Consider the following 26,704-nt stretch of genomic DNA (forward strand, 5'->3'; position numbering starts at 1 on the left):
GTATCTCAGGGGGAACTGGTTATGGAACCCCGAGATTTTCCCTTGCAAGCTTCCAGCGAGCGGATATACCATCACCAACAGGAACCGGAAGGGTCCAGAGAGGCGTATCCTAGTGGTTCCTCGCTCTCCTCCCCGGACGAGGCTACGGCCCCAGGGGACGTCCATCCTCCGGACGATCTCAAACAGTTTCAAGAGCTGTTTAAGAGGGTGGCCTTCACGCAAGGCATCCAGACAGCAGAGGTGCAAGAGAAACACCATAAGTCCTCAAAAATCTGAGACCTCCGGCCTCCTCCAAAATAGCAATACCGCTTGATGAAGCAATCTTGGAGTCCGCTGCTATGATATGGCAGACCCCGCGACTATTCCGCCTGTCCACAAGAGAGGAGATAAAAATACTTCGTGCCAGCGAAGGGCATGGAGTTCCTGTTCAGCCACCCACAACCAAATTCCTTGGTGGTGGAGTCATCGCAACAAAGACCAAAGACATCTCAACTCAAGATGGGGAACAGACAAAGATGTCAAGAAGCTAGAGCTGTTCGGCAGAAAGGTCTACTCCTCCTCCACCCTACTGTTGCGAATGGCAAATTACGCAGCGCATCTAGCGAACCATAATTTCGACAACTGCACTAGGCTAACCTCCCTCATGGACTCGCTTCCAGAGGACAAGAAACCGGTGCTCAAGGCCATCGTGCACGAAGGCTACGTGGCCTCGAGGACGGGAGTTCAGGTCTCCCTGGATGTTGCGGACACAGCAGCATGCTCCACAGCTACGGCAGTGGTGATGTGAAGGGAGTCCTGGCTCCAGACTTCGGGTATACCGAGGGATCTGCAGACAAAGATAGTCGATCTTCCCTTCGACTCGCAGAAGCTGTTTGCTGAATCAACTGACTCGGTCCTTCATTCCAGTAAAGACTCAAGAGCCACACTTAGGACGCTGGGGATTTACACCCCTCCATACAGAAAGAAGAAGTACTACCCTCAACAAAGACGGTACCAGTACCAGCAACAGCGTCCCCTGTACCACAGGGGTTACAAGCAAGGGAGACATCAACAGCACCAGCAGTACAGAACTCCCAGGCGGCGTTCCCAACAGAGCCGTGCGTCCTTGGGGCAGGGCCAAAGGCCACAAGTTTGACACACAGATCCAGGGCTGCGCCATCACTACCATCGCACAAAGTCATCCGATGCGGTTATTCCACCATCGCCTCTGACCATTCTACGACCAGTGGCAAAGGATCACCACAGACAAATGGGTGCTGGAGACCATAGCCACGGGGTACGCCATCCCCTTCCAGTCGCTCCCACCGCCACGACCTCCACCCAGGCCCCACCTCCAGGAGACCTCCCGTGTAGAGAGGCTCAAGCAGGAGGTAGACCATCTCATGCTCATAGGGGCAGTGGAAAGAGTGCCGGAGCAGCTACAGGGGAGACGGTTCTACTCGAGGTACTTCCTCATGGAGAAAAAGACAGGAGGCTGGAGGCCCATCTTAGATCTTCGAGGCCTCAACCGGTACCTGCGCAAGCAACACTTTTGGATGATCACAATCGCCTCCATCCTTACGGCACTAGACGATGGAGATTGGTTCGCAGCCCTCGACTTACAAGACGCGTATTTTCACATAACTATCCATGCGGCTCACCGACGATTCCTCCGGTTCATGGTAGGCAAAGAACATTTTCAATACAAGGTCCTACCGTTTGGTCTCTCCTTGGCCCCCAGAGTCTTCACCAAGACCTTGGCAGTGGTGTCAGCCTACCTGCACAGACAGGGTATTTATATTCCCATATCTGGATGACTGCCTATTCAAAGGGGCCTCGAAGGAGGAGGTACTACGCATAATACGCGTCACAGGAGGCACGTTCTCTTCGCTCGGCCTGGTTATCAATCTGGCAAAATCAAAGATAGACCCCACACAGGACATAGAGTTCATAGGGGCACACATAAATTCTATTACAGCGAGAGTGTATCTACCAGAGACTCGCTTTCGGGCCATCGGCTCCCTCGTGCAAGTCATCACCTTCAGCCCTACTTTGCCGGTTCTGACGTGCTTACAGCTGCTGGGCCACAGGGCAGCAGCGACGTTCGTAGTACAGAACGCCAGGTTACACATGCGCAGCATGCAGCACTGGCTGGCGAGCGTATACAAACCGGCAGCACACACCGTTCACAGGGTGGTGTTGCCCACAACAGAGGTGCGCAAATCCCTGTAATGGTGGGTAAACCCCAAGAACTTGCTAACAGGGGTACCCTTCCACCAACCACAAATATCGTTTTTTCTTACTACAGATGCCTCCCTCATAGGGTGGGGAGCACACATGGGCGAAGAGGTGACACAAGGGCTGTGGTCCTCCACGGAGCAGTCACTGCACATAAATATACTGGAGCTCAGAGCAGTGTTCAACGCCTGCAGACACTTTCGAGACCATATACAAGGCAAAGTAGTCGGGATCAGTACAGACAATACCTCCACCATGTTTTATATAAATCGGCAAGGAGGAGCTCGGTCCCGTGCCTTATGTGCGGAAGCAGTCCGGTTGTGGAACTGGTGCATCGCCAACAATATAACCTTGAAAGCCTCGTACTTACCAGGCACTCAGAATGTGAAGGCAGCCCAGCTGAGCAGGCGTTTCGCACTCACGCACGAGTGGCAGATCCGTCGTGATCTGCTACGACCGATTTTTCACTCATGGGGCTTTCCCCAGATAGACCTGTTTGCCACTCAACACAACAAGAAGTGCCCACGATTCTGCTCCAGGGCAGGACTGGGACGGGGGTCCCTGGGGGACGCATTTGCGATCTCTTGGAGGGGCCCCCTGCTTTACGCTTTTCCTCTCACAGTGCTGATCCACAAAGTCTTGCAGAAAGCCAGGAGGGAAGGAGCCCGAATGATCCTGATAGTCCCAACGTGGGATCGACAGCAATGGTTCCCCCTACTCCTGCGCATGTCGGACCGTCCACCGATGCCCCTTCCGGTGGCGCTGGATCTGCTCACGCAAGCCCAGGGGTCCTAGTGCATCCGCACCACCAAGGCCTGCGACTACAAGCGTGGTTAATCCATGGCTCAGCTCCCTAGAGAGCACATGTACGGAGGAAGTGCAACAAGTCCTAGAAAGTAGCAGGAGGACTTCCACCAGGAAAACCTGCAAGCAAAAATGGGCTCGCTTCACGGCATGGTGTTCTACCAAACAGCTACCCCACCTTTCGGTGCCTATACCTGTAATATTAGAGTATTTGCTGGACCTCAAAAGAGGAGGACTCTCACTATCGTCGTTAAAGGTCCACATTGCCGCCATTTCGGCGTTCAGACACGAAGAGGAAGGGCACACAGTGTTTGCCCATCCCATGGTTACCAGGTTCCTCAAAGGGTTGGTAAACACATACCCCCCCTTGGAAACCGCTTCCACCTTCGTGGAACTTGGACCTGGTGCTTCATGCGCTAACGGGACCACCGTTCGAGCCTTTGGCCACGGTTTCCCTCCGCCTCCTTACGATAAAGACGACCTTTCTCCTCGCAATCACGTCAGCTCGCAGGGTGAGCCAGCTTGCGACAGTTATGGCAACGCCACCCTGCACTGTTTTTTCCAAGGAGGTGGTAACCATACGGCTGCATCCAGCCTTTGTTCCTAAAGTTTCTTCTGAGTTTCATATTAACGAACCTATTGTTTTACCCTCGTTTTATCTAAAGCCTCATAACTCTAACAAAGAGGCGCGCCTACACCTCCTGGACGTGAGGAGGGCGCTAGCCTTCTATATAGACAGGACCAAGTCCTTCCGGAAAACGGATAGACTCCTAGTCTTTCTCGCTCGGAAATCAAAAGGAGAAGGTCTCTCTTCGCAGAGAATCTCGAAGCACATCGTATCCTGCATAAAAATGTGCTACGAACTCAAAGAGTCTCCTTTACTGGCCACGCCCAGGGCTCACTCCACTAGGGCGGTGGCGGCATCAACAGCCTTTTTCAAGGGCGTTGCGCAAAAAGACATTTGCAGAGCGGCGACCTGGTCATCCTATGACACCTTCGCCAAACATTACGCCCTTCACAGGGTGTTCGAAGAGGATACCCGTCTCCCGACAGCGGTCCTCTCGGGGACAAGCTGCACATAATCTGATTACCCACCTCCTATCTTGGGTTACTGCTGGGTAGTCACCTAATGTGGAGCACCCACGGGGACACTCGAAGAAGAAAGAAAGGTTACTCACCGTAGTAACAGTGGTTCTTCGAGATGTGTCCCCGTGGGTGCTCCACTACCCGCCCATCCTCCCCGCTTCGGATCTTTGTTTAGTGTTTTGCAGGAGCATCCGAGGCGGTTGGTCAAGGAACTGGCAGGGACCGGATCGCGCACGTGGCCAGGAGCGCGCAAGGGAGCGGCGTGCAGCGGCGCATGCGCGGTCCGGCAGAAACTGCTTGGAAGATCCGATCTGCGGCGCCGGGCGAGCCCGACACCTAATGTGGAGCACCCACGGGGACACATCTCGAAGAACCACCGTTACTATGGTGAGTAACCTTTCTATGTGCTTGGCCATGCAGGAGATCATAAAGATCCCTGCACTTAATTAGGAGAGCTGTGCATTTAATTAACAAAGTTGCAAAGACATGCACACTGCACTCTGAGGAGTGGAAGTCGGGTGAGGTGGGGAGTAGGTGAGTGCAATGGAGCTTGGGGAAAGTGAGTCTGCAGGAATTTTTCCATTCTCGGGGTTGTGCTCCAGAGACTCTTCCCTACGGCTACGTCTACACGTGCACCCAACTTCGAAATAGCTTATTTCGATGTTGCGACATCGAAATAGGCTATTTCGATGAATAACGTCTACACGTCCTCCAGGGCTGGCAACGTCGATGTTCAACTTCGACGTTGCTTAGCCCAACATCGAAATAGGCACAGCGAGGGAACGTCTACACGCCAAAGTAGCACACATCGAAATAAGGGAGCCAGGCACAGCTGCAGACAGGGTCACGGGGCGGACTCAACAGCAAGTCGCTCCCTTAAAGGGCCCCTCCCAGACACACTTTCATTAAACAGTGCAAGATACACAGAGCCAACAACTAGTTGCAGACCCTGTATATGCAGCACGGACCCCCAGCTGCAGCAGCAGCAGCCAGAAGCCCTGGGCTAAGGGCTGCTGCCCACGGTGACCACAGAGCCCCGCAAGGGCTGGAGAGAGAGTATCTCTCAACCCCCCAGCTGATGGCCGCCATGGAGGACCCCGCTATTTCGATGTTGCGGGACGCGGATCGTCTACACGTCCCTACTTCGATGTTGAACGTCGAAGTAAGGCGCTATTCCCATCCCCTCATGGGGTTAGCGACTTCGACGTCTCGCCGCCTAACGTCGATTTCAACTTCGAAATAGCGCCCAACACGTGTAGACGTGACGGGCGCTATTTCGAAGTTACTGCCGCTACTTCGAAGTAGCGTGCACGTGTAGACGCAGCTTACCTGTCCTGGGGCTGCAAAAGGGAGCGATTCATCACTCTCCCAGCTTTGGGACTGCAGCAGAGAGAGACACCTCTCCCTTTAAGCTCTGATGCTACAGCAGAAAGAGGACTTCTGCAGCAGCAGGGCAGCAGCAGGTCAAGGCACCTCTCCCCTGCACCAAGTGCTGGGGTTGCACGGAGAGGCACCTTTCCCCAGTCCCAGGGGTGCTGTGGAGAGAATGGGTTGTGCGGGGAGGAGAAATCTATTCCCACAGTAGACTTGGGGCAGCCTGCACTCCAAACCCCTCATCCCTAGCCCCACCCTAGAGCCCGCACATCCAACCAGAGCCCTCACGCTTCCCTTCACCTGACCCCTCTGCTCTAGTCCCAAGCCCCATCCCACACCCTAAATCCTTCATCCCCAGATTCTGCATCCTCAGCCAGAGCGCTCACCTCCTACATCCCAACCCTCTGCCCCAACATTGAACCACCTCCAACACTTGAAACCCCATTGCCCCACTCTCATCACACATCAGCTCCTTATTGCTGCACATAACAATATTCTTTCTGCACATGAATGGGAAAAAATAAAACAATCCTAAGTACACAAGGTCTGTGGTCCTAGGAGGAGCTCTACTTGCACATAAATGTCAGAGAGTTCAGTACATCCAGCATGTGAGATGTTTTTATCCCAGATAAAAAGCAATGTTGTATGAGTCCATACAGACTACACAACAGCCATACTTTACAGCTACAGACGGGATGAATGGTCCTCTCTCCATGTCAAGAGATCATTCACTTGTGGAACTTCTGCATGAAGTACGCAGTTCTCCTTTTGTACCTTATAGATTAACAGATTTATTGAAGCATAAACTTTTGAGGGCAAAGACCCATTTTGTCAGATGCCTGTGGGCACATGCATGTAAGCTAATGACCCCAATGCCACTCCCTCTGCTTGCAGACCTGATCTTGCAAGACCATAGGTGATTAACCCACTCAGACCTCAAACCACTCCACCTGATTACATGGAAGCTCCATAATTAAACACAGCACAGTTCAGTCAGGGTCTTCCCTATGGGGGTTCTGTGCTCAGGACAACCTCCCTTCCACCTCAGACCCTACCCCACCCCTATTGCACCCCTTTTCCGAAGCCCCATTCCCCAAGAGACATGAACCAATGGATTAGTGGGCGCCTGGAGAGAGCCGTAGCAGGGGCTGAGCACTGCACTCATTGTGGTGGCCTGAGCCAATGGAAGCAGAAAGACCCAGTTGGGAGATGGCAGTGTGTGCAGGGTGGGGCCCAACCTTGCTGTTACCAGCCCTAGGAACCCTAGGTAATCCCTCCAGCCACCCTCACCCTGCAGATGATATTGAAGCAAATCTCAATAAAGGAGACTGTCGCAACCATAGGATGTTTGGAGTGACAGCTGCAGGACACCCCATGCCCCGAAGCATGTGGCCCAAGGCACCACTATAAACCATCCTATGGATAGGGTAGCTCTGTCTCCAGTATGTGCTGGAGTATCTGGTTCATCTGAAACTGCAGGGCCTAGACATTTGTTGAGTAAGGTACACCTTGTGGCCATTTCCACTTCATTTTTTTTTCCTCAAAAAATGTCCATTTGCTTCCTGAAAGGCTTAGAGGGACTATACCCTCATATTGTGAACCTGTACGATTTGGGACCTAACCTGATTCTGTCAAAACTCATGGGCCTTCCCTTTGAACTCTTGGGGTCATGTCCCTTGATGTACCTGTTCTGGAATATTGTCTTCCTGGAAGTGATTACCTCAGACAGGATGATCTCAGAGTTCAGAACTTCTGTACACAGTGTTCTTTAAGGACAAGATAAAATGTACCACCACCCCATGTTCCTCCCAAAGGTGGCTTTGCAGTTCCATAGCCTGGTTATTATCTTCTTGCCAGATATTCTTCCCAAAATTGCTCATAGGGAGGAGCAGCATTTCCATATTGGATGTTAGGAGCACCCTGACCTGCTGTATAGAAAGGACCAAATCATTCTGTACGTCCACACAGCTCTTTGTGGCCATAGCAGACAGGATAAAAGGCCAACCAGTTTCAAAAAAAATTCATGCTGGATTACTTCCTGCATTCACACGTGCTTTGAGCAGGCACATGTTCCCCTTCCTTCGGTCTTGAATACCCACTTGACAAGAGCTCAAGCTTTCTCAGCAGCATTTCTGACCCAAGTCCAAATCTAGGAAATTTGTAGAGCAGCAAATTGATCATCAGTGCATAATTTTTCATCCCACTATGCCATCACACAGAAGGCTAGAGATGATGTCAGGTTTGATAGAACAGTGTTGCATTGCACAGGTCTGTCAATGCTGAGCCCACCTACTGAGGTACTGATTTGGAGTCACCTATTGTGGAATGGACATGAATGAGCAAGCACTCAAAAAACAAAAAAACTGTTACTAACCTTTCTGTAACTGTTGTTCTTCGAGATGTGTTGCTCATGGTCATTACATGATTCACCCTTCTGCCCCGTGGTCAGAGTTATTCAGCAAAAAGGAACTGAGGGTAAGGAGCTAGCCATGGCACTTATACCATCACATGAGTGCGTTGCAGGGTGCTAGAGTTAGTCAGATGGATAGCACTTTGGGAAAAATCTCTAGCAATGGTGCATTTCATGTATGCACACCTATATGTAATGGACATGAAGAATTTCATAGTTGGGTGGAAAGAGATGGGTGATTGGTCTCCACTAACAATGCTCACTAGAAGATGTTGGAGGATAGTGGCATAGGTCTTTTTATCTCACTAGTCTGAAAATGCAAGACTTACCTCAAAGATCATCAGTTAATGACAAGTAACCTCCATTTTTAAAAAAAATCTAACAGTGCCACGAAAGTCACTTGGACATGAGGTGAATGAATTGACATCAAGCAGATTGCTGAAGCTGGAAATGGAAAACCAGAGTTTGCTGAAGACAGTGGAAGAGCTGCAAAACACAGTGGGTTCTGTAGAAGGCAGTAGTTCAAAGATTCTGAAAATGGAAAAGGAAAACCAAAGACTTAGCAAAAAGGTAGTCATCAATATGTATATGTATAATATGATAAAATAGATTATAAAAGATGTGGTATGTCAAGTTTTACCACCATGAAGTTGGGGTGGATGCATTACTCACGTGCAAATTCTGTGTTGAGAGAGATTAGTCTTTCCGTAACTAACACTGCAGTCCTGTAAGCTTTCCATTCCGAATCTGATTTTGCCCCCTCTGCTACAATCTCTCTCTCTCTTTCAAAAAGTCATTGTTATTTAATGTTTTGCATATGTCTCTCTAGTCAACATGGAATTTTGATGAGACTATTGTGGTGAATGTCACAAGTGTGGAACTTAAATTAGATGTTGAAATAATGTTCAAAAAGTTAATGCCATATATTTGTCATATTGTAAGAGTGGGTTGGCTTAGAAACATGGCTTACTTAAGAACCCTTGATGTGACCTAATTCACAGAATTTGTTTAGCGAGAACTGGGTCTTTTAGTTTTGTACTTGTTCACTAAGGAATAACTAAAATCTGAATAAAACAAAAAAGCAGTCATGTAGCACTTTGAAAGGTAAGTCCTGGGGTTGTGAGTGAGGAGGGCAGTTGGGCAGGGTTAAACCTGGTGTGGTTTAGGGCTGCAGGAGGAAATTGAGCTGGAGCCACGCATGGGGAGTTGAACCTGGGCCATGAGGGTTCAACTGGGCCTGAGGGGTTGAGCTGGAGCCATGCACAGGGGGAGTTGAGGCGGAGCCACAAATGGGGGGGCAGTTGAACCAGGGCAGAGGGTTTGAGCCACAGCTACGCATAAGGGGGCAGTGAGCTGGGCTGGGCTGTGTGAGGGTTGAACCGGGGCCCTCATGGGTTGTGGGGGGCTGAGCCAGGGGGAGCGGGATTTTGAGTTATGCTTAATTTGTGTTAATGCAAGTTAAGTTCAACTCAAAATCACACATTTCAAGGGTTTACTGTATTCAGATTACTAATGTCCGATTACTAATGTCCATTCATTCTTTGGCAAAGTGATTGTCCAGTACGTCCAATGTACATAGTAGAGGGGCACTGCTGGTATACGATGGCATATATAACATTAGTAGAGGCACAGGAATATGAGCCCCTGATCTTATACTTGATATGGTTAGATCTAGAGATGGTGTCTCTAGAGTAAATATGTGGACAAAGTTGGTCCCAGGGTTTGTTGCAAGGAAAAGTTCCAGGATTTAGTATTTCTGTTGTATGATGTGTGGTTGCAAGTGAGAATTTTCCTGAGGTTAAGTGATTGTCTCTAGGACAGGACAGGTCTCTCACACAGAGCCTCTTAGAGTATAGTGTCATGTTCCAATCTAGCTCGTAAGTTGTTGATAATGTGCTGGAGGTGTTTGAGTTGAGGGCTATTGGTGATGACAAGTGGTGTTCTGTTATTGACCTTCTTGGGCCTATCTAGAAGTAGCTGGTTTCTGGGTATTCGTCTGGCCCTATCAATCTGTTTTTTTTTACTTCTGCTGAGTAATTAAGTTTTAGGAATGCCTGGTATAGATCCTGAAGTTTTGGCCTCTGTCAGGAGCAGATATGGTTGTATCTAAGGGCTTGACTATAAACAGTGGATTGTGTGATGCATCCCAGATGGAAGCTGGAGGCATGTAAGTAAGTGTAGCCGTCAGTGGGTTTCCAGTAGTAAGTGGTATTGATTTGGCCATCAGTGATCTGCACTGGCATGTCCAGGAAATGGATCTCTCGTGTGGAACAGTCAAGGCTGAGATTTATGTTGGAGTGCAGGTTGTTAAAATTTCTGTGGACTTTTCAAGAGTCTCTTTACCATGGCTCCAAATGATAAAGATATCATCGATGTAACGTAAGTAAAGGGGGGTGGGTCATAGGAGATGAGAGCTGAGGAAACGTTGTTCTAAGTCAGCCATGAAAGTGTTAGCATGCTGTGGGGCCATGCGGGTGCCCATGGCAGTGCCACTGATCTGGAGGTATAAATTGTCCCCAAATTGGAAATGCTTGTGGGTAAGGAAAAAGTTACATACGTCAGCCACCAGATTTGCCATGGTAACATCTGGGATAGCATTCCTAATCACTTGTAGTCTATCTTCATGTGGAATATTGTAGAAAACTTGTACAGCCACAGTGGCAAGGATGGTATACAGACGAACATGGTTACTTCTCTCTGACTAAAATCTGGAATATTCGTAGAATCATAGAATGCTAGGACTGGAAGGGACCTTGAGGGGTCATCATGTCCAACCCCCTGCCCTCATGGCACGACCAAATACTGTCTAGACCATCCCTGATAGACACTTATCTAACCTGTTCTAAAATATCTCCGGTGATGGAGATTCCACAGCCTCCCTAGGGACTTTATTCCAGTGTTTGACCACCCTGACAGTTAGGAACTTTTTCCTAATGTCCAACCTAAACCTTCCTTGCTTTAGTTTAAGCCCATTGCTTCTTGTTCTATCCTCAGAGGCCAAGAAGAACAAGTTTTCTCTCTCCTCCTTATGACAACCTTTTAGGTACCTGAAAACCACTATCATGTCCCTCCTTAATCTTCTTTTTTCCAAACTAAACAAGCCCAATTCTTTCAGCCTTTCTTCATAAGTCTTGTTCTCTAGAACTTTGATCATTCTTGTTGTTCTTTTCTGGTCCCTCTCCAATTTCTCCACATCTTTCTTGAAATGCAGTGCCCAGAACTGGACACAATACTCCAACTGGGACCTAACTAGCACAGAATAGAGCGGAAGAGTGACTTCTTGTGTCTTGTTCACAGCACACCTGTTAATGCATCCCAGAATCATGTTTGCTTTTTTTGCAACAGCATCACACTATTGACTCATATTTAACTTGTGGTCCACTATAACTCCTAGATCCCTTTCTGCCATACTCCTTCCTAGACAGTCGCTTCCCATTCTGTATGTGTGAAACTGATTGTTCCTTCCTAAGTGGAGCACTTTGCATTTGTCTTTATTAAACTTCATCTGGTTTACTTCAGACCATTTCTCCAATTTGTCCAGATCATTTTGACCCTATCCTCCAAAGCAGTTGCAGCCCCTCCTAGCTTGGTATCATCTGCAAACTTAACAAGCGTACTGTCTATGCCAATATCTAAATCAATCTAAATCATTGATGAAGATATTGAACAGAACCAGTCCCAATACAGACTCCGCAAAACCACACTTGTTATACCTTTCCAGCAGCACTGAGAACCATTAATAGCTACTGTCTGAGTATGGTTATCCAGCCAGTTTTGCACCCACCTTATAGTAGCCCCATCTAAGTTGTATTTGCCTAGTTTATTGGTAAGAATATCATGCGAGACCATATCAAATGCCTTACTAAAATCTAGGTATACCACATCCACTGCTTCTCCCTTATCCACAAGACTTGTTATCCTATCAAAGAAAGCTATCAGATTAGTTTGACATGATTTGTTCTTTGCAAATCCATGCCGGCTGTTCCCTATCAGTTTACCACCTTCCAAGTGTTTGCAGATGATTTCTTTAATTACTTGTTCCATTACTTTTCCTGGCACAGAAGTTAAACTGACCAGTCTGTAGTTTCCTGCATTGTTCTTATTCCCCTTTTTATAGATGGGTACTATATTTGCCTTTTTCCAGCCTTCTGGAATCTCTCCTGTCTCCCATGATTTTCCAAAGATGATAGCTAATGGCGCAGATACCTCTTCCATCAGCGCCTTGAGTATTCTGGGATGCATTTCATCAGGCCCTGGTGACTTGCAAACATCTAACTTTCCGAAGTGATTTTTAATTTGTTCTTTTTTATTTTATCTTCTAAACCTACCCGTTTCCCACTAGCATTCACTATGTTGGGCATACCTTCCTCCGACTTCTCAGTGAAGACCGAAACAAAGAAGTCGTTAAGCATCTCTGCCATTTCCAAGCTTCCCGTTACTGTTTCTCCCTCCTCACTGAGCAATGGTCTTGGTCTTCCCTATCCTTGGTCTTCCTCTTGCTTTTAATGTATTTATAAAAAGTCTTCTTGTTTCCCTTTATACCTGTAGCTAATTTGAGCTCATTTTGCCTTTCTAATCTTGCCCCTGAATTCCTGTGTTGTTTGCCTATATTCATCCTTTGTAATTTGTCCTAGTTTCCATTTTTTATATGTTTCCTTTTTTATTTTGAGATCACACATGATCTCCTGGTTAAGCCAAGGCAGTCTTTTGCCTTATTTTCTATTTTTCCTACACAGAGGAATAGCTTGCTTTTGGGCCCTTAATAATGTCCCTTTGAAAAACTGCCAACTCTCCTCTGTTGTTTTTCCCCTCAGTCTTGGTTCTCATGGGACCCTATCTACCAGCTCTCTGAGTTTACCAAAATCCGCCTTCCAGAAATCCACTGTCTCTATTTTGCTGTTCTCCGTTCTACCCTTCCTTAAAATTGTGAACTCTGTGATTTCATGATCACTTTCACCCAAGCTGCCTTCCACTTTCAGATTTTAATCAGTTCCTCCCTATTTGTTAAAATCAAATCTAGCACAGCTTCCCCCCGGTAGGTTTTTCAGCCTTCTGAAATAAAAGATTGTCTCCAATGCAGTCCAAGAACTTATTGGATAGTCTGTGCCCTGCTGTGTTAGTTTCCCAACATATATCTGGATAGTTGAAGTCCCCCATCACCAGCAAATCCTGGGCCCTGCATGACTTGGTTAGTTGTTTAAAAAAAAGCCCCATCCACCTCTTCCACCTGGGTAGGCGGACTGTGGTAGACTCCTAGCAGGACATCACCCTTGTTTTTTACCCCTCTTAGTCTAACACAGAGACTTCCAACACATCCGTCTCCTACGTCCATCTCCACCGCAGCCCAAGTATGCACAGTTTTAATATATAAGGCAACACCTCCCCCCTTTCTTCCCTGTCTGTCCAGGCTGTACCCTTTAATACCAACATAGCAATCATATGTATTATCCCACCAAGTTTCCGTGATGCCAACGATGTCATAGTTGTATTTATTTATTAGCACTTCCAGTTCTTCCTGCTTATTACCCATACTTCTTGCGTTTGTATGTAGGCATCTAAGATTGATTTGATATTGCATCCCTGTTTTGCCCTGACCCTCTTTTTCCTCTGACATTTTTGCCCATGTTCCCTCCCATTTCTGACCTTTATCCCAGGTTTCCATGTTCTCCACTTACCTGTGGGCTTTTCTCCCCTGTCGTCGTCAAACCTAGTTTAAAGCCCTCCTCACTAGGTTAGCCAGTCTGTGCCCAAATAGGGTCTCCCTTCTCCTCGAAAGGTGAACGCCATCTCTGCCTAGCAGTCCTTCCTGGAATAGCATCCTGTGGTCGACGAAGCCAAAGCCCTCCTGGTGACACCATTTACGCAGCCAGGCATTCACCTCCAGGATGCACCTGTCTCTGCCTGGGGCCCTACCTTTGACAGGAAGGATTGAAGAGAATACCACCTGCACCCCAAATTCCTTCACCTGTACTCCCAGAGCCCTGTAGTCACTCCTGATCTGCTCAGTGTCACACGTCACAGTATATCGTTCGTGCCCACATGGATGAGTAGCATGAGGTAGTAGTCAGAGGGCCAGATAATCCTCGACAGCACCTCCATAATGTCTTGGATATGGGCCCCCGGCAGGCAGCATACCTCCTGAGGTGAAATGTCAGGGCAACAGATAGGCACCTCTGTCCCGCTCAGAAGAGAGTTGTCGACCACTACCACTCTGTTTCCTCCTCACAGTGGTGGCAGCTGACGTCCAAGCCTTGGAGGTACTAGGCTTCTCCTCTGCTGTATGGGGTGATTCCTTGTCTCCTGTATCGAGTACAGCATAGCAGTTTCCTAGGACCACGGTGGGAGGGTTGGGAGCAGAGGTGGAGCACTGCCTGCTGCCAGAGGTAACCAGTTGCCAGTGTCCACCCTCAGCCATCTCCGCCTCCACCAGTGGTGGGTCCGCAGTCCTGGGTACTGGGACAGCTACCTCATCTGTCTCCACACGACTACTATCCAGGAATTGTTGTGAATTTGGATACTCCTCAACCTAGCCACCTCCTCCTGCAGCTCTCCCACCTGCTGCCTGAGAGATTCCACCAGCAGGCACCTTTCACATTGGATGCTCCCCCCAGCCTGGATATCAGTAAGTGGGAATTGCAAGCCACAGTCCTTGCAAAACCACACCAGGATCTGGATAGAGGCATCCATAGTCAGCAGTCTGTCTGGCTACAGGCATAGGCAGAGGAGACAGAAGCAGTGCTGGCACAGGTGTTGCAGGTCTTCCTGACCATTGAAGGCCTCCCTCTGTTAAACTCCCTCTTAAACTCCCCTGTCCGCAGCCCCCTGTCCACTTTGCTCCCCTGGTCACGTTTAAGAAAGGGAAAGGGAAAAACAGGCATGGGGCTCCTCCCTAGGGCAAACTCCCTGTTAGATGCTCCTGTTCACATCCTTCATGTTTTTGCACAGCTCAGGAGCTCTGTAAAGATTTCGTTCAGCTTTATTTTCAGCATCAGCACAAAGTTATTTGCTGAGTAATGGTTAAGCTCAATGTGGGTTGTATGGAAATAGGTGGTTGAGCTATGTGAGCTGTTAAAGCAAGGATTTGTTGTTTCTGAACACTACCCAGTCAAAAAGGTGTTCTGGGAAAAAGTCATATCCTGCTGAGGAATCAGTAAGTTGTGTGTGACTTTCTGGGCCCTACCTACCTCATAATCTGATCCAGACCATTGTAAAGGAAAGAGTCTCTCAGACAGGCGCGAAGTGGAACTAAGTGAAAGAGTAGAAGCCCCAACCTGGGGTACTATCATTCCCAGCAAAATTTGGAGAGTTGGAAAAAACAGGGAGGTTTTAAGTGTAATTTAAGCAATTTTTGTGGTGTAACAGCATGTTTGTGTCTTGACAGCTGGGAAAGATCCCAGCAAGTGGTCATTCTTTAGCTCTGCTGCTCTTACACGAAAGCATTCCTAGATGATAGAGCAAAGAATAGCCAACCTGGGCGAGGGTGGAAAACAGAGCTTTTTAATCAGAGTGGCTGGGGGAAGCCTCAGAAAACAGCAGAGCCAGAGATTCTTAAATAAATAAAGTGTCCTACATTCTTGGGTAGAGGAGAGGCAGGAGCCAATACCCTGCAGTGGCAGGGTTCTTAGGGGGAGGGCTGATGCTCCCTCTATCCCCACCCCCACATGATGTCCCTGCCTCCTCTTCCTAGACAGTTGAGACTCATTTAATCAAACTTTGCTCCCTGGTTCTTCCTCCAGGTGCAACCATTTGAAGCCTTGTATAGGGTAGCCACCCCATCACAGGGGGCTAAACATGTATATACACTATATGCTGCTTATAGAAATATGCAATGTGACTGTACCCAAAGACTTTAACTGACACTACAAACAAGATGGAAGAGTAGGATAAAATAGAGAAAATAATCAATCACAATGTGATCAGTACCACAAAGCTGAAGAAAATAACTGGTAACAGTTCACCTCATTGTAGCATTAGAGACTTCATTAAGCCGATTTATAGTGGTTTATTTTCTGCATACTGTGCTTATCTCTAAGTTGTAAAACAAGTTTTAAGATTTCACAGAATCATAGCAAGGTAGGGATAGAAAGAATCTTGAGAAGTCATTGTGTCCAGAGTTCTGTGCTAAGGTAGAATGAAGTAAACCTAGGCTATCCCTGACCGATGTTTGTCCAAATGATTCTTTAAAAACTTCCAGTGATGGGAATTGCTCAACTTTCCTCAGACACCTCTTCCCAAGCTCAACTATCTATGTAGTTAGAAAGTTTTTCCTAATAATTAACCTGAATCTCCATTACTGCAGATTAAACCCATCATTACTTGTCCTGCTTTCTGTGGACATGAACAACATTTGAGCAGAGTCTTCAAGATGTTTGAAAGAGTTTTATCTGGTCCCCTTTTACTTTTCTTTTCCCAAGACTAAACATAGCTGTTTATTTTTAACGTTTCCTCATAGATCAGGTTTTCTATACCTGTCATCATTTTTGTTTCTCTCCTTTTGGCTCTCTGCAGTTTGTCCAATTTCAGGTATAAAAGAATAGATCTGGTAATAAATAAAATAGTTGTAAATTAGGATTAAGGCTATCTCTGTGCTTCAGGTGAACTAGTGTCAGGAAGAGTCCAGAGGCCAGGAATAATCATGGAAGGTAGGTCCTCAGTCTTGCAGCAGTTGAGAACATAGGTAAAGCGTGTAGCCAAGGAGTGAATGATGTTTAAAAAAATCATCATAAATAATGATTATCAGGAAGTTTTCATATCATACAGTATTTTCCATATTGAGGACTATCTTTACAACAGAGGGGGCTAATCTTTTTTTTTTTTTTAATTTTTACATTAAAGCTTATTTTAGATGGAACAGGGGTTGTAATATTTGACAGTTCTTAAATACAAATTATTTACTTGATCAAGCTCCACTGAAGTCAGTGGGATTAATCTCTGGATGAATTTTAAATATTCCCCCCCCCGCAGTTGGAAGGACTTGAAAATGAAATTAGCCAAGAGAAACAAAGTCTTCAGAATAGTCAAAATATGAGTAAAGATCTGATGAAAGAAAAAGCACTACTTGAGAAGACTATTGAGACACTTCGAGAAAACTCAGAGAGACAGGCAAGTAACATAATCTTTGCAAGATAAAAGACTAGTAACGTTTTGAATGAAAGATTAAAATAATCTTGGCATAAACAGTAACAAAAATCATTGGAACTGCAATTGTGGTCTCCGGATGTTTTAAAGGTGTTTTTTAAACTGCATTCAGAATCTTTCATAAAGCCTCTTACCATAGTTTAACTGTAAAATGTTTGGATTTTTAATGATATGCATGTTTCTACTGTATTTTATCTCTCAAGGGCTATGTCTACACTAGCCCCTTCTTTTCAAAAGGGGCATGGTAATAAGTGAGGTCGGAAGATGGTAATGAAGCTCTGCCATGAATATGCAGGCCATCATTAACATAATGATGGCCACAGCAATTCGAAAGTCCTGCTTTCAAATTGCGCATCACCCATGTAAACAGGGTCCTTTCAAAAGGACCCCCCAAGTCTTTGAAAGCCCCTTATTCCTATTTGGTTTAAGGATCCTTTTGAAAGGATCCCATCTACACAGGCAGCGTGCGGTTCAAAAGCGGTGCTTTCAGATTGCTGCAGCTGCCATGATGCTAAAGAGGTGCTGCATATTCATGGCAGTGCCTCATTAGCATCTTCCAACTTCGCTCATTACTATGCCCCTTTTGAAAAAAAGGGGCTAGGGTAAAAGTAGTCAAGATCTTATTTTGGGAAAAAGAAGCCATTCTAGGGTTAAATGATCATCAAAAATGGAGTGAAGTTTGTAATTTATGTTGGTTTTTATTATTTACATAATCTTAAAGTAGATAAACTAATTTACTTGAAAATTTGCCTGTATTTGCAGTTTATTACGTAATCATCACCTCTATACACACACGATGTGCATTATGTTACATGGTATATAATACAGTAGAATAAACTCACAGCAGATTGTTTTTGCCTTATATTAAAAAAATTATGTATAATGTAATCCATATGTCCTCCCTCAGTAGCCTGCTGCTTATATGTAGAAATGAATTATTTTGGGATGGTATTGACCTGAATTTATCATTTCTTCTCAAATAATTAGATTAGAATATTGGAACAGGAGAATGAGCATTTGAATCAAACAATAGCCGCTCTAAGACAACGGTCACAAATCAGTGCTGAAGCAAGAGTGAAAGACATAGAAAAAGAAAACAAAATCCTCCATGAATCTATCAAAGAGACCAGCAGTAAGCTAAATAAGATTGAATTTGAGAGAAGGCAAGCGAGGAAAGAACTGGAACATTATAAAGAGAAAGGAGAAAGAGTAGAAGAGCTTGAGAATGAATTGCATCATCTTGAAAAGGAGAACGAGTTATTACAGAAAAAGATTACCAATTTAAAAATTACTTGTGAGAAGGTAGACACCTTAGAGCAAGAAAACTCAGATCTGGAAGTGGAAAATAGAAAGCTGAAAAAAACTTTGGATAGCTTGAAAAACCTTACTTTTCAGTTAGAATCACTGGAAAAAGAGAATTCTCAACTTGATGAAGAAAATTTAGAACTAAGAAGAACAGTTGAATCTTTGAAGTGTACAAGCATCAAGATGGCTCAATTACAGTTAGAAAATAAGGAACTGGAAAGTGAAAAAGAGCAACTTAAAAAAGGTTTGGAGCTTATGAAAGCTTCTTGCAAGAAAACAGAACGTTTAGAAGTCAGCTATCAGGGTTTAGATATAGAAAACCAAAGGCTACAAAAAGCATTAGAAAATAGTAACAAAAAGATTCAGCAACTGGAAAGTGAACTACAAGATTTAGAGTCTGAAAACCAAACTCTGCAAAAGAATCTGGAAGAATTAAAAATCTCTAGTAAACGCCTAGAGCAATTAGAGAAGGAGAATAAGCTGTTGGAACAAGAGACATCACAGCTGGAAAAGGATAAGAAACAGCTAGAAAAAGAGAATAAGAGACTCCGACAGCAAGCAGAAATTAAAGACGGTACTTTAGAAGAGAACAATCTAAAAATCAGTAATCTGGAAAAGGAAAACAAATCTCTGTTTAAAGAAATAGGTATATTTAAAGAGTCTTGTGTACGTCTAAAAGAGCTAGAAAAAGAAAATAAAGAACTTGTGAAAAGAGCTACCATTGATAAGAAAACACTTGTCACATTACGAGAGGTAATTTGAAACTAGTTTCCATTCGTCTGTTGTCTGATGGATATAACTCTCATATATGTGTACACTGTGTGTGTATAATATAACTTTTTAACTTTCGTCTACTAGTAGTTTCTGAAAAATCATGCCCTAACCTTGTTATTAAAAATAATACTATTTACATATTAAATATTGTAGTTAAATAGTAAGAATTATTGATATTGATAAAGCTAACATTTTTGTCACAGATATTTTTAGTAAAAAGTCATGGATAAGTCACAGACAATAAAGAAAAATTTACGGAAACCATGACCCGTCTCTGATAGGATCTGCAAGTACCCGCGCTTCCTGCAGTGGGGAAGCTGTGTGGCAACTTGGAGCTCCAGGGTTCGCCTCCACCCACAGCTAGGTGCTACAGAGGCCTCCATCACCTGCAGCAGCTGGGGCCTTTGGGGATCCCCCATTGTCTGTGGTGTCTGGCAACTTGTGGGGTTCCTCTCGTTCTCTAGTGACTGAGAGCTGCGAAATTCCCTCACTACCTGCAGCTCCAGGGAACCCCATGTAGAGAGCTGTTGCAAAAGGGTTGCACTGTGAGTGGAGAACATGGGTGCTGCTAGCCTATATATAGTCTTAACTGAAAAACTCTGAAGATGAATACTGGAATATTCTGGAATATTGTTTTTCATTTATGATAGATCTCAGAAGGTAATTTCTGTAAAATATTTATTACTGTATGATTTTTTATTATGAAACAAAATCATTTTACCAATCATTGTTCCCACTCAAATTTTTCATTTATATTTAAAAAAATGTGGGCCACATATACAAAAAAACAACACCCTTCCCCCTGCCAAATTCCTGCATATGGGCCTGCAGTGTCTCATTTTATCAGATATTTATGGTTAGTTGGGAGGAAGGAAGGAGTACTATTAGCAGGTTTTACAAGCTACAAGTAATCAAAGAAATTTTATGTATAGACAGTTTCCAAAAACTAAGTCTGCATTATTAATTTGACATTTAAGATTGACTGATTTTTTTTAATTTATTTTGCCTAAGGATTTGGTGAATGAAAAATTGAAGACCCAGCAAATGAATAATGATCTTGAAAAACTTACCCATGAACTTGAAAAGATAGGTTTAAATAAAGAGCGCCTGTTGCATGATGAACAGAGCACAGATGACAGGTGAGAGTGTCTAAACCAGTTTGGGATAGTTTGGCAACTGTTTATTTTTTCATTTGCAATAATAAAATGGTTGTGCTTCCCACAGATTTTCTTATTTGTAAAGGCACTTTAGTAGAGTCAAGCCCAAAATGGGAGTGTCTTTGAAAGTACTGTAATAAAGTAATAAATGTTCTTCCTCAAGTAGTGTCCCTGTTGGTGCACCCCTGTAGATGTGTTTTTGTCCCTATGCTGCTGATTGGAGAATTTTGGCAGCTGTTTGGCCTGCACGTGCGCTGTCCTCCATTTGTGCTCTGCCAGGAGGCTAACCAGCATTGGCTTATTTAGGGGTTAACAATATTAATTTGGATAGTTGGGGTTATAGGCTTGACAGTTAATCTAATCAGAAGATAATGAGGCTGTTGTCCCATAATCAGACTACATATAATATGCGAAGGACTGTTGGAGGTATGACAAGCTGTTCACACCATGACAATAATAGTTTAAAACTTTATTACAATACTAGAAGACTTACCTGGGATTGCCCAAGTTTTTCAGGGCAGAGGGCTGGTGGTGTGTGTGTGTGTGTGCAAGAATCAGGGAAAGGTCTTGGGGATGTGGAGAGTTCAAGGCAGGAGGTTAAGAGTGTGGAGGGTGCAGGAGTCAGGGTGATGATTTGAGGAGGGGCTCAGGGCAGGGGTTTGGGGATGTGGCAAGGTGCAAGAGTGAGTGTTGGAGGTAAGGGGCTGGCGGGGGGTGCTTGGGGCCCAGGAGTCAGGGCAGCGGTGAGGAGGGGCTCCAGGTAGGGGGTGGGGGGGAAGAATCAGGTCAGGGGATTGGGAATTGGGGGGAACGCAGAGCAGGGGATGTGGGTGGCCACAGGCTTCTCCTGGGCGCAGCCCAGGGTGGTAGGGACTGTGAACCCCATCTGCCAGTTTATACCCAAGGTAGGAGGGGGCTACACAACCTGCCTGCTGGCTTCTTTTTGAGGAGCCAGAGCAGGGAGGGCTGCATAAGCCACCACTACTGACACTCCATGGTCCAGATCAGGAGGCATGCATGTCAGCTCCAGTGGTGCTCCCCAGGCCAGGCCCAGGGGAGGAGAGGGCAGCTGTGTAGGTCAGCTGGGTTCAGGCGCATTGTGTGTTCTGGCAGTGTTGGGCTGTGGGGCTGCACGCTGTGGCTCATTTGGGGGGTGGCAGGGCCTTCTCTTCCCTCCAGTCCAGCAGGGCCTTTTCTCCCACACTGTCTCTCAGCAGGGCTTAGTTTCTTCCCTACAGGGAGGTGGGCCTCTTATCCCACCCGTATCTAGCAGGGCCTTTTTATGACCCCAGTCTCTTTTCCCTTTCCCACCTTGATAACCTGGTAGTAAGAAAGAAAGGACTAGCCTCACCCCTGGAATGCCAAGACAGTTCAGGTTCGGGTTCCTCAGTTTTTCAGTAGGAGGTATCGAATTTAGAAGAAGCTGAAGCTAAGAGCTATTGAAGCTAACTTAGTAACAGAGAGGTAGCCATGTTAGTCTGTATTCTAAGAAAACAAACAAGCAGTCATGTAGCACTTTAAAGACTAACAAAATAATTTGTTAGGTGATGAACTTTTGCGGGGCAGACCCACTTCTTCAGATCTGGAGATAGTGCTGTACAAGAAATGGTATGATGGTTTTATAACACAGAGATTTAAAAAAAAATAAATAAATAAAAACTGACAGATCAGATACATAGGACAGAAAGGGGGGGAGCCAAAGGGTGGGGAGGACGGGAGTGAATTACTAAGGCCGCGTCTACACGTGCACGCTACTTCGAAGTAGCGGCGCCAACTTCGAAATAGCGCCCGTCACGACTACACATGTTGGGCGCTATTTCGAAGTTGAAATCGACATTAGGCGGTGAGACGTCGAAGTCGCTAACCCCGTGAGGGGATGGGAATAGCGCCCTACTTCGAAGTTAAACGTAGAAGTAGGGCACGTGTAGACAATCCGCGTCCTGCAACATCGAAATAGCGGGATCCGCCATGGCGGCCATCAGCTGAGGGGTTGAGAGACGCTCTCTCTCCAGCCCCTGCGGGGCTCTGTGGTCACCGTGTGCAGCAGCCCTTAGCCCAGGGCTTCTGGCTGCTGCAGCTGGGGATCCATGCTGCATGCACAGGGTCTGCAACCAGTTGTCGGCTCTGTGGATCTTGTGTTGTTTAGTGCAACTGTGTCTGGGAGGGGCCCTTTAAGGGAGCGGCTTGCTGTTGAGTCCGCCCTGTGACCCTGTCTGCAGCTGTTCCTGGCACCCTTATTTCGATGTGTGCTACTTTGGTGTGTAGACGTTCCCTCGCAGCGCCTATTTCGATGTGGTGCTGCCCAGTGTCGAAGTTGAACGTCGACTTTGCCAGCCCTGGAGGACGTGTAGACGTTATTCATCGAAATAGACTATTTCGATGTCGCTACTTATTTCAATGTAGCGTGCTCATGTAGACGTAGCCTAAGTGTCCTGTCTGAGGTCACTAAGCTAACTTAGTTTACTTAACTGACTTAAACTTGCAGTTAAAACTAACAGACTACTAGACAAAGTTTAGACATTTAGAAGCTAGCTTAGAAAACAAGCTACCCTCCTACTACCTCCTAATTAAAATAAGTCCCTCACACCTTTTTTTATATTGCATAGGTGCTTGGGTCTTCTATGCCAAAACTTATTTTCCTCACCCTCAAGAATATTAGGGTATAGTTACTTCATAGGATGGCTATATATAGTATGTTTGTATGCATTGAAGACACATATATACGTATTCATGATATTGGATTATTTTCATGTGTTATTTTTGTTCCCCTTGTGGTGTACCTGTTAAGTTTTAGGGTACATTAAAAGTCGCCTTTGCTTATCACTATCTATAAAGGTGAGCAATGGGCAACCACAAGCAGTGGCACTTCTTGGTCATGGTGGGCAACCTGTGATCTGTGAGACACTGTTTCCAGCTGCAACATGCATAGAATCATAGAGTCACAGGACTGGAAGGGACCTCAGGAGGTCATCTAGTCCAGCCCCCTTCTTCAAGCAGGATCAACCCCCACTAAGTCATCCCAGCCAGGACCTTGTCAAGCTGGGACTTAAAAACCTCAAGGAATGGAGACTCCACCACCTCTCTAGGCAACGCATTCCAGTGCTTCACCACCTTCCTGGTGAAGTAGTTTTTCCTAATATCTAACCTGCACATCTCCCTCTTCAACTTCAGACCATTACTCCTTGTTCTGCCATATGATGCCTCTGAGAACAGTTTCTCAACCTCCTCTTTAGAGCTCCCCTTCAGGAAGCTGAAGGCTGCTATTAAATCACCCCTAAGTCTTCTCTTCTGTAAACTAAATGAGCCCAAATCCCTCAGCCTATCCTCATATCCCCTTTCTGCCCCTTTCATTCATACCTCTCACACGTTGTGTCACTGGAGCCCTGCTCTTCGGACTCCTCCTTCTTCCTAGCACTTTCAGAGCACCATGAATCTACTGATTCGTGTTCTGTCCCTTCTCCACCTTCTCCCTCACAGAGCTTGAATGCCACTGACCTAGACTAAAAAGAAGTCCTGGGGCACCTTATAGACTACCAGATATTTTGGAGCATAAGATTTCATGGGCAAGGACCCTTTTCAGATGCATGAGTCTCATGCATGTGATGAAGCGGGTCTTTGCCCACGAAAGCTTATGCTCCAAAATATCTGTTACTCTGTAAGGTGCCACAGGACTTCTTGTTGTTCTCGAAGATACACACTAACACGGCTACCTCTCTGATACTGACCTAGACTTTCTTTTTTATGTTTTTGTGTTTTTAAAAAATTTTTTAACTTCAGTTCTTATTCTAACCCAGCCACCCCTCCTACCTGGCATACTTCTATCTAATTCACCAGGCTTCAATAACTGGCTGATTGTCTAAGCAGGTCCTTCTATATTTACCATGAGAAATAGTTTTGGCCAGCAACAGTGGGAAACTCTTAAGATATTTCTGTTTGTTACCCAAATCAACAGGAAATGCCACAAGTTCTGTGCCCTGCAGGGCCACAGCCTGGGGTCTCTTGTGGATACTTTTTTGCTACTATGGATGGATTACCTGCATTACATCTTTCTTCCTATTCTACTAGTGCACAAGGTTCTGGTGAAGATCTTTCAGGGCTGTGTCACTCTCATAGCCCCAGACATGGGGCTCAGAGAACATGGCTCAGACAGCATAGGTTCATAACCCTGTTAGGCTTCTCAGTGGAGGGGTCTGCTCCTATTCTCTTACATCCAGATCAGATCTCCCAGGACTGTGGTTTGTTGCTCCATCTGAATCTCAGCTCTCTTCATATGATGCCTTGAAAGCTACATGACTGAATCCTGAAGAACAGCCTTCCCTGGATCAGGTTCATCAGGTCCTGCTACCCCTCCACTTGTTCACTGTACAAAAATGGAAGCAGTTCTCCATCTGGTCTTCCCAACATGGAATTCCACGCTTGCGGTTTTCATTGCAAGTTGTATTGGAGTAGCTGTTGCATCTGAAACCTCAAGGGCTAGCTGTTCTCCTGTCAGGTTCCACCTTGTAGCAATATCAGCCTTCCATCTCCAGGTGACAGGCAGTCTGTCTTCTGTCTTGAAATAGTTATCCATTTCCTTAAAGACCTAAAGAGGATATACCCTGATTTTAGAGATCTCTTTCTTCCTTGAGATGTAAACCTCATCTTATTGAAGCTTGTGGATCAGCTGTTTGAGCTGGTGCAGCATACTAGCTCACTTCTCCTAGAAGGTGGCCTTTTTAGGGTCCATCTCCTCAGCCAGAAAGTTTTCAGACACTTGTGGCACACATGGGAGCCCCATACATGATTTTCTTCAAGAATAAGATACAATTGCTTCTGCACCCAGCTTTTCTCCGTAAGTGTTTGTGCAGTACCATTGCAGTCGAGCAATGTTCCTTCCAGTTTTCTTCCAAAAATGCATGATAAGAGTGAAGAACAATGTCCACATTAATGTTTTATATAGAATGGACCAAGCTATTTTATAGATCTACTCAGTTGTTCATAACAGGAGCTGAGAGGATGAAGTCACCCCTATCTCAACTCAGAGAATCTTGTCCTGGATTACATCATGCATTCACACATATGTAAGTAGGCAAGTATTCTGGCTCCCGCTAACCTGACCTTGCATTCGACCAGACCACAAGTTTCCTGAGCCAATTTTCTAGAGCAGGGGGGCACTCTGGCATCGCTGAAAAGTGTTGCATCAACACGGGAGGCAACAGATACCGGTTATAAGCTCTTCCTCGATTGGCATAGAGAATGAGCGCCAGGGGTTGCCTTCGACGGTGGGAGAGATCCTCGCATCTCACTGGACAGTCACCGCCCGCCTCCAGCTGGGCAGCCCCCAGCCAATAGGGTACTCTCCTGCCACAGTTCACCTGCCTCGCTGGGTGCGTGAGGCTGAAGGTTCCTGAACCTGACAAGTGACTGAAATTTGGGCACCAGGCAAACCAATAAGAAAATCAACAAGAAATGAGAAACATTAACAAGTTAAGCTTGCTTGCTGGAATGTGCGGACCATGCTGACCGGCTTGACTGAAGATCTTCAGGCCATCAGTGACACCCGAAAGACCACTGTCATCAACGAGGAACTGAAGAGGCTCCGAGTTGATATTGCTGCACTGCAAGAGACGTGCCTCGCAGATTCAGGATCTCTAAAGGAAAAGGACTACACCTTTTTCTGGCAAGGTAAAGCCCAAGAGGAACCCAGAGAGCATGGTGTTGGCTTTGCTGTCAGATACACCCTTCTACAAATGGTGGAATTAGTCATGGGCGGATCAGAAAGACTTCTTCAGATCACGCTTCAAACTTGCGCCAGTCCCGTCCACCTGATCAGCGCTTATGCCCCAACCCTGAACGCCACACCAAAAGTAAAAGACAAGTTCTATGACGTGCTTAGTGCTGCTGTAGCGCAAATACCTGCTTGTGAACAACTGTACATCTTGGGTGACTTCAATGCAAGAGTTGGAGCTGATTGGGCCTCATGGCCTTCCTGCTTAGGACACTTTGGTGTGGGAAAAATGAATGACAATGGACAGCATCTCCTTGAACTGTGCACGTACCACAATCTGTGCGTCACAAACACATTCTTCCAAACGAAGCCACAGCACAGAGTGTCGTGGAGACACCCATGCTTGAAGCACTGGCATCCACTAGATGTGGTCATCACTAGGCGTAATAACCTCAAAAATGTCCTTCTGACACGCAGCTATCATAGTGCTGACTGTGATACAGATCACTCGCTAGTTTGCTCCAAGCTCAAACTGAGACCCAAGAAGCTGTACCACTCTAAACCTGCTGGAAGGCCCCGCATTGACGCCAGAAAGACGGTAAACTCAGAGAAAGCTGAAAAGTTCAGAGAGACCCTCCAGGAAAATCTGTGCAGCGGCCCCAGGGGCGCCGATGTGACATCCAAATGGCAACATCTGAGAGATACAGTTTACAACACGGCCTTGTCGGTGTT

General features: G+C 46.0%; 1 protein-coding gene across 7 annotated transcripts in view; it reads left to right on the forward strand.

Annotated features, from left to right (window-relative positions):
* The window catches only part of CCDC88A (coiled-coil domain containing 88A), a 274,165-nt gene that overhangs the window by 148,912 nt on the left and 98,549 nt on the right, over nt 1-26,704 (forward strand). For all 7 annotated transcript variants that reach the window (XM_074989496.1, XM_074989497.1, XM_074989499.1 and 4 more), the window contains exons 13-16: nt 8,277-8,461; nt 16,856-16,993; nt 18,017-19,087; nt 20,120-20,247. In XM_074989496.1, the coding sequence (XP_074845597.1) occupies nt 8,277-8,461; nt 16,856-16,993; nt 18,017-19,087; nt 20,120-20,247 (1,522 nt within the window). The remainder of the gene's footprint in view (nt 1-8,276; nt 8,462-16,855; nt 16,994-18,016; nt 19,088-20,119; nt 20,248-26,704) is intronic.

The sequence above is a fragment of the Carettochelys insculpta genome, chromosome 3, assembly GCF_033958435.1.
Source record: "Carettochelys insculpta isolate YL-2023 chromosome 3, ASM3395843v1, whole genome shotgun sequence".
Taxonomy (NCBI): Eukaryota; Metazoa; Chordata; order Testudines; family Carettochelyidae; genus Carettochelys; species Carettochelys insculpta.